General features: G+C 30.8%; 1 protein-coding gene across 2 annotated transcripts in view; it reads right to left on the bottom strand.

The window, feature by feature from the left end:
• LOC129981119 (uncharacterized) overlaps positions 1 to 14,361 on the bottom strand; it is a 472,677-nt gene that overhangs the window by 119,460 nt on the left and 338,856 nt on the right. For both annotated transcript variants that reach the window (XM_056091801.1, XM_056091800.1), the window contains 4 exons: positions 9,746 to 9,903; positions 2,221 to 2,367; positions 736 to 883; positions 224 to 381 (listed from right to left, as the gene is read on the bottom strand). In XM_056091801.1, the coding sequence (XP_055947776.1) occupies positions 224 to 381; positions 736 to 883; positions 2,221 to 2,367; positions 9,746 to 9,903 (611 nt within the window). The remainder of the gene's footprint in view (positions 1 to 223; positions 382 to 735; positions 884 to 2,220; positions 2,368 to 9,745; positions 9,904 to 14,361) is intronic.

Here is a 14,361-nt window from a genome sequence, read left to right on the forward strand (position 1 = left end):
TTAAGATGGCTCTTCATTCCTCAAATTATTACATTATATAGATTCACGGGTACTATTACATGGGTACATTACTCAAATATTACATTATATAAATCTATGCCTATTATGTTGTAGTTTGTTCAGGACATTTTAGCTATTCTTCTATTTCTTCATTATAAAATTAATTTCTCATTAATATAATTCTTATTTATTACTATTGGCCTTCAAAGAATTTTGACATCACCTGAAGGAATTGTGGTTCTTCGATGGTCTCTGCGGACCAGGATGTTTCGCTGTTGAGCCCAACCTGTGAGGGTTTCGTGCTTTCACTCTTTAAAGAGGATGCTATTATTTGACCTTCAGGTAGCATTCCGTTTTCAATTCCCATTGGCTCCATACAAACTGTAAGAACATGGATAAAAGAACATATTACTATCAGAGATAAATAATAGATTAATTCTCACATTTCTTTGATTTTAAATTGGCATAATTAAGAACTACCATTTAAAAAATAATCCTTTATAAAAGCATTTTTTTTTTTTACTTAACATAGTGACAAAATTTTTTAAAGAAAAGTTACCATATTGAAAGAGTCACATTCCCCTGTATATGAGTGACTTCTCTATAGAACTCAAGTAATGTACAAGGCATTTAATTGTAATAAAATGTAGTCAATATACTTGGCGAACAAGCTGGTATTTAAAAGCGGCTAGTAAATAAAAAAATGCAAAAATGTAGCAAAATAAACTAAAATACCTTTTTCTTCGAAACAACCCAAAATTTCGAATCTGAGTGCAATTTTTCTCTCATAAAGAGTTGGCTGTATCCTCAGGAAACGTGCGAAAATTTCAGTTTCAAATAAATTTGTAACTGGCGATTCATTATCATAATTTGCTTTGTATGCCTGCAAATTGAGAAGTTAGTTATAAAAAAAGTAAGGATAATTATGTTCACTTGATAAGTCTATCTAAGTTCAAAATTATAGAAATTTTTAATAATGTAATTTTTTTTGCTGTATTTTTTGTCGTGACTTATCAATTCCTACAACAAATATGGTTACTTTTCATGCGCTATCGACTTCCTTGCTTATGGTTAAAATTAGAAATATAACCATGTTGTTTTAATCATTATCTAAAGGGAAAAAAAATTCATACAAAAAATTAAATATATTCCTTTTCTAAGTTTTACTAAAATTTTTATTGTTACACAGTCAAATAATATTGTTACAAACTTGTTAATAACGATATTATTGTTTCCTCCGGAATAAGTCTTCTGGCAAGGAAGAGAGTTTGATAGTTGTGACAATGTTGTTGAATGAACGGAAGCCGAGACAGCGAACCCCAACTTTCGCTACTAAGTTGTTGACCATTCAGCAATACGGTTACGAATTTGGCAACTTTTGGGAAAAAAATCGAAGGTTCCAGAAACTACTGGAATTTTGACGATAAATAAATCAAGAGCGAACATACGATATCCTTTTAGAAAAATACGAGGCAATATAATATATCTCATCTTCTAATTTTTTTAATAGTTTTTCCTCTTATATGGTCAAAGTGATATTATATTATTAAAATTAAAATTTATAAAATTTATTTAGCTAACTTTAAGTGTTTTCTTATTTTTTATTTTCATTCTTATTTATCACACACTCTATTTATAGTGAAACATATTTCCTTTAAAAACCTTTCAGGATGAATGCTCTTTTTCTATCATATTTTTTGTTTAAGTAATATGCTGACGCCTAATTACTTGAATTTAACTCACGATAATATATAATTTTAATAACTTGTGATAAAGGTATGGTATTATTAAAGACAAATATTATTTTTAGATGAAAATATATTTTATTCTAATCTTTTACGCTGTTACAGAGTATTTGATTCATTTTATGTTGGGAATTGAAAACTAAGGCTGAACATAAAAATAAAAAAACAAAATAAAAAAAAAACTGAATAAATAACAGAATTATTGCAGAAAGTAAGAAAAAAAATCATTTCTTTTTCGACAATATCGTTTGAGTAAAAATGATTAAAAAATTAAAAAAAAAAAAAAACTGCAATTATTCAGTAAATATTTTATTCAATATCCGAGTAAAACTGAAATATTCTTAAAATATATAACATTTAACATTCTACAAAAATAATATAGAAATCACTTTAAAACAATGCAAATATCTAGACAAAAATGCTCAGATTTTTATATGAATTTTTATAAATTTATATAACATATAAAATAACTTACGACCACAAAATCTGTACCATCCCCAGGGTTCTTCCATTTTAATCCATCATCGCTGTAAGCGATTTCATAAATGCTCACCCACTCGTTTGCGTCATTTCTGCCTCGTGTCATTAACCCTGTAATATTGGTCGGCACCATCAGATCCACCTGGAATAGACAAAATAAATATTCACAGGAACATTTTTTTACATTTTTAGTAGATGCAAAAATAATTTGATTTCCTAAATGTTAAAGGTTTTTAATGCATTTGTTTCTGTTTCAGAAATCAGATTAATAAATAAAATTTGAAAGCAATCATAATCGTGATATAAGAATTTATTGCTGAAAAAAATTATTTTTTCTTATAAACAAATAATTTGTGAGTAAATATTAATGATATATAGTGTTTTTTTTTTTTTCATTTTCACACAAACTTTAAAGGGCAGGTAAAAGGTAAAAAAGTAAGATTTTACTAACTAAATGTTATTGTCTTCGTTCACTTTATTTCGAATTCATAAATCAGAATTCTGACGAGTTATGAAAAAAATATAATCGTTATGAAATACTTTGGCGTTAAAAGTCTTTTTTTCTTACCAATCCATCATGTAAATATTGAGGGAACACACATAAATGTTGTTGTTCCTGATGGCTTGTCATAGACAAACACCGCTGACTAAGTTAGCGAATTTAAAGGCGAAGGTTTTGCGTGTTTTGTTTTTCAGTAGCACCATCTAGGGCTAAGAGTACGACTTAGCTATTTACGCGTCACAACCCTTTTTACGGGGCGGACTTCATTCATTCAACCACAAATCGTAATTTAGACCTGAACCAGAGAACGATCACCCCTGATCCAATACCTCCCAGTGTTATTACTTTCGACATGGAGGGCTTTGTGACCCAGACAGATTTATACGTGCGCCAGCAACCACTGCACACGGAGAGTCTTCGACCGGTGGGGTTCGAACTTACAACCCAAGGGATGCGAATCCAACGCCCTACCAAAACCAGGCTATCCCGACCTTACACAGAAATAAATCCTTTTTATAATACACTCATCTCCATAAATTAAGGCTTATTTAGAATTAATCAGAAATCGAGCTCTAAAGTAAAAATTTCAGTTGTAGAATTATCCGTACACACATTTTACACACATTAATATGTATAGAATTATCCTGCACACATCTCTAAGAATAATATGGAAATTACAGGATAACACCAGATGACGTCGATAGTACATCATAATGACGAGAGTGTAAGAGAGGAGTTTATAAAAAATGGTGGCAAAGAAGTAAAATTTTTCACAAACGTTTTGTAAGGCGCTCAGTCTCATAACCGAATAGTTATGACACACAGGACTCATGCAGATGATATTTTACATGGTAGAATTATCAGTCGTCTGGAATTCGTGTGTACTCAGATGGAATTATCCGAGAAACTTGAAATCTCCCAAAGTGTCATTTATAGGCTTTGGCAACTATTCCAAGACAGTAGACGTTGCAGTACAAGTCACCTGGGAGTTACAACGCCGAATGATGATTAGTATTTGGCAATAACTGCCAAAAGAAGCAGACAGAGCATAGCATCAAACCTGTCCCGTCAGCTATCTTTTGCCATGGATACAGCAGTTTCAATGCCAGCCATATATAGACGTTTGGGATATATTGGTCTACATGCTTGCAGGCCTGTCAGATGTGTTCCACTCATGGCAACTCATTGTCGTTAGCGGTTAGCCTGGAGTAGAGAAAATGCATTGTGGACAACATCACAGTAGGCTTGTGTGATGCTTTACAACATGTCTAGGTTTAGTTTTCAGTCTGATTCACGTCGAACTTTCAAATGGAGAACCCTAGGTACCTTTACCACCAAGGTAACATCATTGAATGACACCGTTACAGAGGAACTGTACATTACCGTTACCGTCAGAGAACAAGGATCGACACTTGTAGGGGAACTTTGGTTAGTAAATTGCAATGTGATTACAAAAATGCTTTGCCGATATTTAAAGCTCTTTAATACTCAGTGACACTTCAAGTACACTTGGAACACTGTAAAACATCATAGAATGTTTTACGACTTTTGCTTGTCTGTCGTTATCAATTGTATTCACCTTTAGATTAATTTATACCTAGTACTAGCATTTTATCTCCTGCGGGTGCCTCTCCAACGCCATTTTTTTATTGTGGAGATTATATTCCAATAAGAAAAAGCAGGCTATTTTTTAAGCAGATTATATTAAAATCTATTTTAAATGTTCGAAATATTGTCACTACAATCACAACTGTTAGAGATGGACTGCTATGTTTTCACATCATTCTTGAGTATATACTTCAAAATATCTGCATCCAAAATTTCATTATTTTTTCTTGAGAAGTATGATCATTATTGACCCGCATATCGACAAAGTGTCTTTTAAACAATGTCAATGAATCATAAGGTGATTATCATATAATTCCTTGACACTGTACAGTGATCTTATTCATGTACCATTACGTTCCATGTTCTTTCGAAAGTGGTTTGTTTAAATGTGTCCTAGCTATCCTAATAGTTTAATCCGCGATATCAGTTTATTTTGTTATTAAACCAGAAACTAAAAATAAAAGGAGAAATTGAATCCTTTTCAAACTTAATTCCATAGAGATAAAAAATAAAGCAAAAAATAAAATACTGCCGAAACGAATGAAAATAGAAAATGGATAGTACCAGTTAGACAAAAAACTTGGAAATGAGGCGATTTTTTTTTTTGAAATCACGAAATTTGATCCAATACAAAATTGAGTTTTACATGGTTTCACAAGCAAAGCCATTATTATTGTGCATATGATTTGTCACTTGAATAATAGTCGGTAACTGTCTTCAGTAATTCATCTTAATATTAGCATCAGTAGTGTATGTGGTTGGACGTCTCGGTTTCTCTTTGTCTTTCACACTTTTTTTTACCACTTTTAAACTACTCAGTTCTTTAGTAAACATTTTACCTTGATGAAACATTGCCCTGCCCGTTCTATCAGTTTAAACTCATGGTCTTTGGTGCAAAGGTACAGTAGCCCATTTATGCCTACTTCGCAATAGCGCAAAACGAACTGAGATGATATGCAACCTATCATAAGCAAAAAGAAAAGTCCCGTCTGTTGACTGGCTCATTGCTCAAAACCGGATATCCAACTTGCAAATGATTAGAACAAATGTGTAGATAGTTATTCTCGAAAAGCTTACTGAAATAGATAAGTTAAATAAGAGTATACTTTAGATTCAGCCTGAATATCAGAGATAGACATTGAAGGCGATTCATCCTGAATAGCAAAGTCAAATGTTGGATCACTTCGAATATGACAAAGTCGCTGGGATGACAAAGAATGACAACGGAAATCTTATTTATTGGCAAGAAAAAAAGATTGGCTCCTCATCTATTGAGTTTCTTAAAGGTTTAGGACGCATGGATTATTAAGTTACATTTCTCCCATCCAACTGTTATGCCAGGAGGTTAAGAATCTTAAATTTGTGCACTTTGGTTACCCTTCTACAAATCCGAATTAAACATCTGTTAGTTCATTTTGGATCTAACGTTTTTTCATAATTAGTTCATAGCTTCACAAGCAGCAGAATCGTTTAATGAGAACACTAAGAAAGCATCTGGATATTTCTTGTTTTTATGAAACTAAGTATTGCCGCATTGAAGAAAGACAGTCGAATATCCATGGCCGAATGGTCATGGCACTGGTCTCATGATCAAGAGACCTGGGTTCGAATCCCGCTAGAGACAATGCGATTAATAGTATATGTAAATATTTAATTCCTCGATTTTACGTTTTCCTTTATTTCATGTTCCAGAAGATACTGGACATTTCTTTAATTTATCAGACAAGTGTTCTGGACTTTTCTTACTGTCTCCAGAAGAGTATCCTGGAACTTTCTCTGCTTGTATAAAAGCAGAAGATTTGTCAGTTACTGTATTCTCAGTTCAGAGTTGAGTTAATAAATTGGTTTAGCTCTACCTCTTGTGTGTGTCATTGTTTCTATACTCTAGTTCTACGTGACAGTATAACCCAACAGAACATTAAATTCCTGTCGCTACAGAAATATATTTTTCTATAAGCGTGGGAAATATTTTTTAAAGCAAAAGGTCGTCTACATTTATAGATTTAGGCAATCTTTCAAATTGCAATATCCGAAATTAAAATAAACATTCAAATTCACCTTGTTAAAATAATTAAAAGATAGTTATAATATAAAATACTTTTAGTAATTTTGAGTAAACCGTGAATGGATTATAAGGAAATGAAATTTTGAAATCTTAATACTAATTGTAAGTCCTTTTTTTTCAATTTATTTCAAGATATGATGAATCTTTGATAATAATTCGTAGTTTGCAATAGAATTCTGACATGAAATTCATGAAAAAAATCTATGCATTTTTAAAAATATGTGTTTTATATTTTTTTACTACTTTTTAAATTTATCGATTTAAATTATTTTGAATAAGTATGAAAATGAATTTTGAGGCTTAACGAAGGATCAAGATATAAAATAGAATTGTTCTAAATTTTATAAATTTCCATCCAATGGAGTTAAAAATAATTAAAAAAAACACCCTAAAATTATCAGAATTGCATGATTTTTGCTTTCTTTGTAGGTCTGGCACCTTTACAAGAGGATTTTGTGTTAGTTATAAAAAAAGCACCTTGAAATGGGAAAATATGCAAAGGATGTCTTTCAACATTTCTTTTGATTTATATTATATATCAAAGACAGTATGCATAAAATTTTTTATTTAATATCACAATTACATAAGTTTGAATGAAAAATATTGATACAAAATAATATATTTTAAAATATTTTTTTTAAAATTTAAGAAACTTTTTAAGGAAATAAAACTGATATCATTAAATAGGGTATTGTTTATATTTGAATGTAAAAATGGTTTTGGGGCAATAATATGATCTGAAATTACCGAGGAAAAATAATGAAAAATTCAATTAAAAATCTAACTAAAATTTTGAACAATTCTTTCTTAATTAGCACCTATTTCTCATAAAGTATACACCTAATTTAGGTAAATTTGTTAATTCTAAAGCTAATATCTTGTTCTATAAGACATTTTGAACACTTTTTTTCCCATCATGCATATTGTATGAAATAATTTGTAGTGACTATAAACACACGTATGCTAAATAATTGAAATTTCAAAAAAATTTCTCTGCAATAATTTTCTATTTTGTAGGCAAAAATAACTTCTAATATTAATTATTTTTATAGATTGAAATATTTAAAAGAAAATATTCTTTCAAAAATAACTTTTCAAGTTTTAAAAGAAGCCTTATCTTTAAAAACAGTATATTTTCAAATTTCCGTCTCGTGAAAGACAGTAGAAAAGTTCGGCCTGAATTCACTGTCCGAAATCGTAGCTTCTTATCAGGGTTTGCTTGAAATGCCGTAAAAGCTGACATACACTGGATTAAAAGTTATTAATGGCTTGGTAATGGGGATCCTGTAAAGGACAGTAGTTGCTGATGCATGAAATTACTTTGAAGGTGGTAAAGAATTTTAATTACTCAGCCCGCAAACAAGTGTATTTTCCGAGATGAGAATGGCTAGTAGTTACCCTAGAAGAATCAAGATGCTTTATACTTTGACACGATGGTCCCTTGTTTTTAATTTTCAATTAAATTTGATGAAAATGCATCTAAGATAAATAAAATTGTGAAGTATAAGAGGCTTAAGAATTTAGTAATGCTTTCAAGGATACAACAACAGATTATTAAACAGGAATTCTTTAATTTTAGAAGTCTGCCACATGTTTTAACTATCGATCTTTCGAGGAAAATTCCAAAAGACGAAATATTTTTAAATCTCCCGAGTTGGATCTTTTTAAATTCCAAAGGGGAAACTTCCAAAAACTTTTTAAGAAATTTAAATTGTTAGCGGAAACTTTTATAAAATGAATGCAGCCATGCTTTTGAGAAGCTACTGGCACTTCATTTATTACTAGCTCAATACTTCTAACTCATACAAGTATGTGTAGTTTTGATTTAGAAAATTGATTTAAATCCAATTCATTGCATAACAGAACTGAAAACGTACGAATAGAGTCTGAAAACCAGCGGGAGGGATCTCCCAGAACTTTCTCGCATGTTCTCCAATAAATTTGACATGCCAGAGAACGCCTTGCATTGCACTGGCGAACAATAGCCACGAAATATTAATTTTTGGCATGAATTCAGAATTTTTACTGAATCTATCGTGTTATCCTTGGCGAGTTATTTGGCGATTAATTCTTGATATGCGTTAATAGTATCCAGAAATCTAATTTATGTTTTAGACACGTTTTTCTAAACCGACTGAAACAAACAAACAAAAAAAAAAAACGATACAAAATTGCACTTGTAGTCACAAATTCCCATACCAAATTTGATATATTAAAATTATCGCGTTTTTACATGTTTCTGAAAATACAAACCGACAGACAGTCAGCCTCTCATTGGATTTGGCTCAAAATAATTTAATAGGTGCTTACACTATAGATATTAAATATTTGTGATGGATTTTGTCCATCTAGCTCTTTCATTTGATAATTACTATATTTTCTATAGTAAAAATGCAGCATTAGAATTGAAAAATAGATTATTCCAACTTCTCCAGTTTACATAATGCAATAATCTTGGTGATATATCTCGGCCATTAGTTGATTGAATGTGGAGAACGATATAATACATAAATACCCCTCTTTTCAATGCATTATTATTTGAACGTTTAATTTTTCTTCGTGATTTCTCATTTATACTCTCATTAATCTTGCAATTATTTTAACTATTAAGGAAAAGTGACTAAAACAGGGTCAATGCATCTTAGAATAACATTTAGATGCATAGGGAGTCACGTGAATTCTCTCTGAATTGTAGTGTGTTTTTGATTTCTGCAAGCTCTGTCTTTGCTTACGATCCGGCTATGTTTTGATGCATGTATTTTATATTTTCTTATGGAATAAAGCGTCATTTATTGTTATCAAAGTTCATTGATTTTATTGCATATCCATGGTACATATTTATGTAAACATAATGTCACATGCTACATATATGCTATATTTAAAATAAATTTTTGAGACGACTTATAGAAAATTTGTATAGTTAATCATAAATACTTAAATAAATAGCCAATACTTACCCACTTAATCGTATGTAACAAATTTATATGTAATTTTAATTTTTTTAAATATAAATCTTACTGTACTTATAGTTTTCTGTACTTCATATTGGATAAACTTAATTTCATGAATCAAACTAAATTTTTTTACTCTCACGTTTCTAAGTAATATTGAGTTTCGTTCAATCATCCGAATTATCATGTTCCAAATCAATCAGATCCCTATTTAACTCGGATAATTGGAACTCAATAGAAATGCATTTTTCATGTCACTTGTTGCATTCAAAGAGTTCTTACAAAAAACAAGCAATACCAAGAGAGAAAAATACCCTTATCAATTCTGATCTATCGATATATGTCTCTATAATCAATTTCTTTTAGGTAGAGCCCGACCTCCGAAAAGAATTACCTGGATATATGGATCTTCATCGTCCAAGTCAGGCACCCACGCTGTGTCACTGTCAAGCCGGGCGTTCAGGGGGCTTAGTTCTGGATTTAAAGAGGACGAAGCTGTTATCTGAAAGTCATAAATTGCTCCACTCTTCATTCCCAGCGGCTCCTGGCAAACTATAAATAGAATGTTTCGCCTCAGTTTCTGGATTCTTAAGTCAATAAAACTACAGCAGTCGATTTCGCGTCCATGTCTGGATTTTATTTAAATCAATAGTTATTGCGATAGAGTTTCGCTGGCCTTATTGAAAAGATTTATCTGAAAAAAGGAAAGATGCAATTACCGATTTCGGTTCCTTATAAAGTGATCTTGGTTTTGGTTAGTGAAAGGGAAGTATGGATGGATGGATGCGATTGGATAAAATAGTTGAAAGACTGATTGCAATATCGAGGTTGGAAACTGTATTGTTTTTCCTTTTAAATTTGTCTTTGATTTGAAATAACGTTGGGAAATAGAACATTTAAAAATAGCCATGCCAAGGCATTGCTTTATAAAAACAACAATAACTTTTATTTTTATGAAAGTTAATGCAGTCATTTCAATAATTCTGTTTTGGTTTAAAAAACGGCCAAGTTACTATCAAACTAAATGTTTAACTCGGGACAAATAAATAAGACTTAAATCTTTATGCCCCCCTAAAAAGTTTCAATTTTTATAGAAAACAGTATTATTTCGAAAACATTACATGAAAAATAATAAGAATTAGGGTAAAATCAATGCCTTTTTTGTCACACATAGAATATTGTGTATCTATTGTTTCTCCTCTTTCTTATTTCGAGGATTTTTTTTAACACAACGATCAGTTTCAAAATGGAGTCAAACAGAAAAATTATGGATCCGAAAACAGTCTTAATTACTTTGAGAAGTGAAATAAATTTTCGCTTTAATAAAAGCTTCAGAACATATGCCAAGTTTTGAGTGCTTTCTAAAGGGACAGCCAAATATTTGTAAAACTCATAACTGCACTAAATTTTTGATTTGAATCTGAATATTAGATCAAGATTACGTTAGCAAAGGACTAGGTGTCACTACCTTTGAAAATCGCTTTTAAGAAGAAAATCGAAGCAAAGAAAGAAAATGATTTTAAAAAATTGACGTATTATTTATTGAATATAAAATTTTAAAGGAGTTTCCTTACTGCCTCCTTTCATATGAGGAAATCCGAACTGGACCTAGTAACCGTTTTGTGGAAGAAATGTTTTGTTAACGGATTTTCAGTGACTTAGATATAATTACTCATGGAACTTATTTGCAAACATGGCATCTTCCACCGAGACTTGAACATCTGATATCACTTTCTCCAACTGAATGATCATCTTCATTAAAAATGAGATCTAAAATACCACCTGATATTTTCACTAGAAATTCTGCGATACTTTCAGGGACTGCCTATTTTACAATGGACTATTTTTTCATGTATGTATTTTTATATTGAAATATTTTTTCTAGCCCTGTTCTGAACATTTTACACTTAAATATGGAGGTTGCCTTGAATTTTTTGAATACAAGTCTACGAAGTGTTTTTAACACTATTCTTCATTTTTACTGGTACTTTGTTTCTGGTTACCGTATAGCTTTTATGTATGCTTTTGTGCTTTTTTTGATAATCGTTTTTTAATTTTATTTTTTATAACTGTTTTGTTATAATTGTACATTTAAACTCACTCTACCACCAAGATTTGCCCTTTGGTGCTATACATATTTTTTTCTTTGCAATACTCTGATGTGGCCAGGTCTATATTTTATTAATTCCCTGCAGTTGTAGATCTAAGACTTTCTTCTTTTCTAAAAGCACGATGGTTGTAAACCTCTCATTTGATAATTTCTTCTCCTACATTTTGCCTATCTCCATTAATAGGGAATATTCATTGTTCTAAGCGCAGGGACAAGCATGGCTTGGTGATAGTTCATAATGGTGCAACAGATCAGAAATAGAGATGTTACATGGAGAAAATTTTGCTTTTCTTCGGTAGATTTACTATACAAAAACACCGACATTTAGAAAATTGTCTCATATGCATTTCGAAATCATTTTAATTTAGTTCTTAGTAGAATCGAACTTCGCTATTTTATCTAAATCTGCGAATGAAATACCATTTAAAATGTTGTACCATGTTGGTAGTTAAGGGAGTTTGAGGACCCATGTATAAGAAGAAACCATCTCGCAGAAGCACTGATATCGAGATGAAGGGCAGAAATGACGGATCACTGCAGAAAATAATACAGGCATTATGATAGCCCTGATTCTGCGCGGTCCATGCACAAAATTATCATTCAGGGCATACGTTCCATCACAGAAAATCAGCCTGCCAATATGCATACCGACATTTCTGCACCTTCAGCGGAAAGAAAAATTCGCTTACTATTTCGGACAACCTCTCACTGATCTAATTGTGGTGAATCTCGAACTCTAAGGTGAAAATAAAAAACAATAAATCATGAATCTATTAGAGAATATGCCAAGCCCCAAATCAAGCCATTACATACAATTTTCAAGTATAAGCCATTACATACAAATACATGTCATTTCTAGGCATTCGACACAGAATGCTCTCATGAATAAATCGCATTCTCAAATGTATGCAATCATATACAAATGCACTTTACTTCTAAGCATTTGATATCAAATACTATCTTGAATAAATTTTTTATATTTGTTGATGACTTCGAAAATTTCCATTCTTTGGACTTCTGCTTTGATACATTTAATATACCTTTAACTGAAGCAAATGAAAGCTTTTCATTATTCGATTGCTTATGACGATGATATTAACTAACGCATTTTAAAAATTCATGGAGATATTTGTAAAAAAATTTAAATATTATTATATATAATTGGAAAATTAATATTAAAAGTGGAAACAGAACGTGAAAATTGGCATTAATTTGCTCGTCAGGGGATGAAATTAATGTAGATCGCAAAAAAGAATTATAACATTTTCTTACTTCAAAATACTTTTTTTATCAGTTAAGTAATATGATATTGTTTTTATCCCACATGTTATAGTAAGTCAATGCTACAGAGATACAAAGAAGATACAAAATAAAATAAAAATACAACGAAAAGTGAACAATATATTGTTACAAATCTATAATTTTGCTAACCGGCACGAATAGTGTCATTGTGGGAAACACCGTTAAAACCGTTGTAAGATATGTCCTGTGCGTGCTCAGCTTGGCGACTGTTTGGAGACGACTTTGGCGACAATATGGATAATGCTGGAAAGTTTGAGAACTTGCACGATCCATCCACTAAGATCCGAGGTACGCCCTCGAAAGAAAGACGAATCTGATGACTCCAAACCAGAAAATTATTCAAATGCATTATTAGAGGTATAAAGTGAAGATGGAAATGAGCATGAGTATGAAGATGGAATGAGTACGATAATAGTAACAATGAATCATTTTTTACTAAGATCTAATGTATCCATCTCATACTCAAAAAATGATAGTTCTGGTAATTGTAAAGGTCATAATAAAGTTTCAAGGACATAATAAAGAAAGACGAATCTGACGACTCCAAACCAGAAAATTATTCAAATGCTGGAATAGAATTAATAGTTTTAAATAAAAGATGTCAGGAAAAATAATTATTTAAATATTTTGTATCTTTAAATTCTTTCCAAAAGATGCATTTTGTGGTTTAATTTAAACCTTGTTAGCTAAGGTGACGCTCCGGCAATTTTTAAATAACTGCACCAACAGCGTTCTAAAATTCCTTTAATTACATTTTAAAGCCATTTATTAAAAGTTCAGATTTAGAGGTGGGAATGTTATTGATGGTGTGATATCAATTAAATATTTGGTTTAATATTTAATTGAATTTTTTTGCATAGCTTATTAATTCTTAGGAATTGATTCAAAATGGTAATGGTTAATATTTGTAAATTTTGTAGAAAATATTTTGTAAAATGGTAGATTATTTTGCCATTTTGTAAAATTTTATAGAATTATTTCTTTCGTCCTCAATATAAAATTTTTTATATTATTTTTTACTTTTATAATTAGGTTTAAAATATTACTGAGTGTTGGTGATCACTGTTTTTGATAAGTGTTAGCTTAACTAGATAAATATAATGTTATAAAATTGAAGCCTTGGAGGTTAAATATAATCAGGTCATCAACGTGTCTGAAAGCTGAGTTGATTTTTAGAACTTGAGTTCTTTAAAAGAAGTGAAGAAACAAGTTGGCCAGTACAGAGGAAAAATGAGTTCCCTGAGGGGTATCTTTTATTTGTTGAAAGATATTTTCTGTGTAGTAAATAAAATTGTTGTGGATGCAGTAGAGTGTCAGAATTTTGTTGTAAGTTATCAGAACGTTGTATAAAGTTTGAAAGCGTTAAAAATAATTCATCAAAACTTCTTGTAGTGTATTTACGGAAGTATTAGATCTTGAAAGTCATAAGTTTCTTTTGAATTAATTCTATTTGGGGGAGATTCAATTATTTTTTTTTTAAATCTAAAACTTTAAAGGAAGGTTAAAGCCCATCTCACATTACTGGAGGAAATGATTTCTGAAGCGGTCTTTCGTTCTCTTCTTTTATGGTATATAGAAGTGTGAAAAAAAAAACTGTT

Source organism: Argiope bruennichi, chromosome 8 (assembly GCF_947563725.1).
Source record: "Argiope bruennichi chromosome 8, qqArgBrue1.1, whole genome shotgun sequence".
Lineage (NCBI taxonomy): Eukaryota > Metazoa > Arthropoda > Arachnida > Araneae > Araneidae > Argiope > Argiope bruennichi.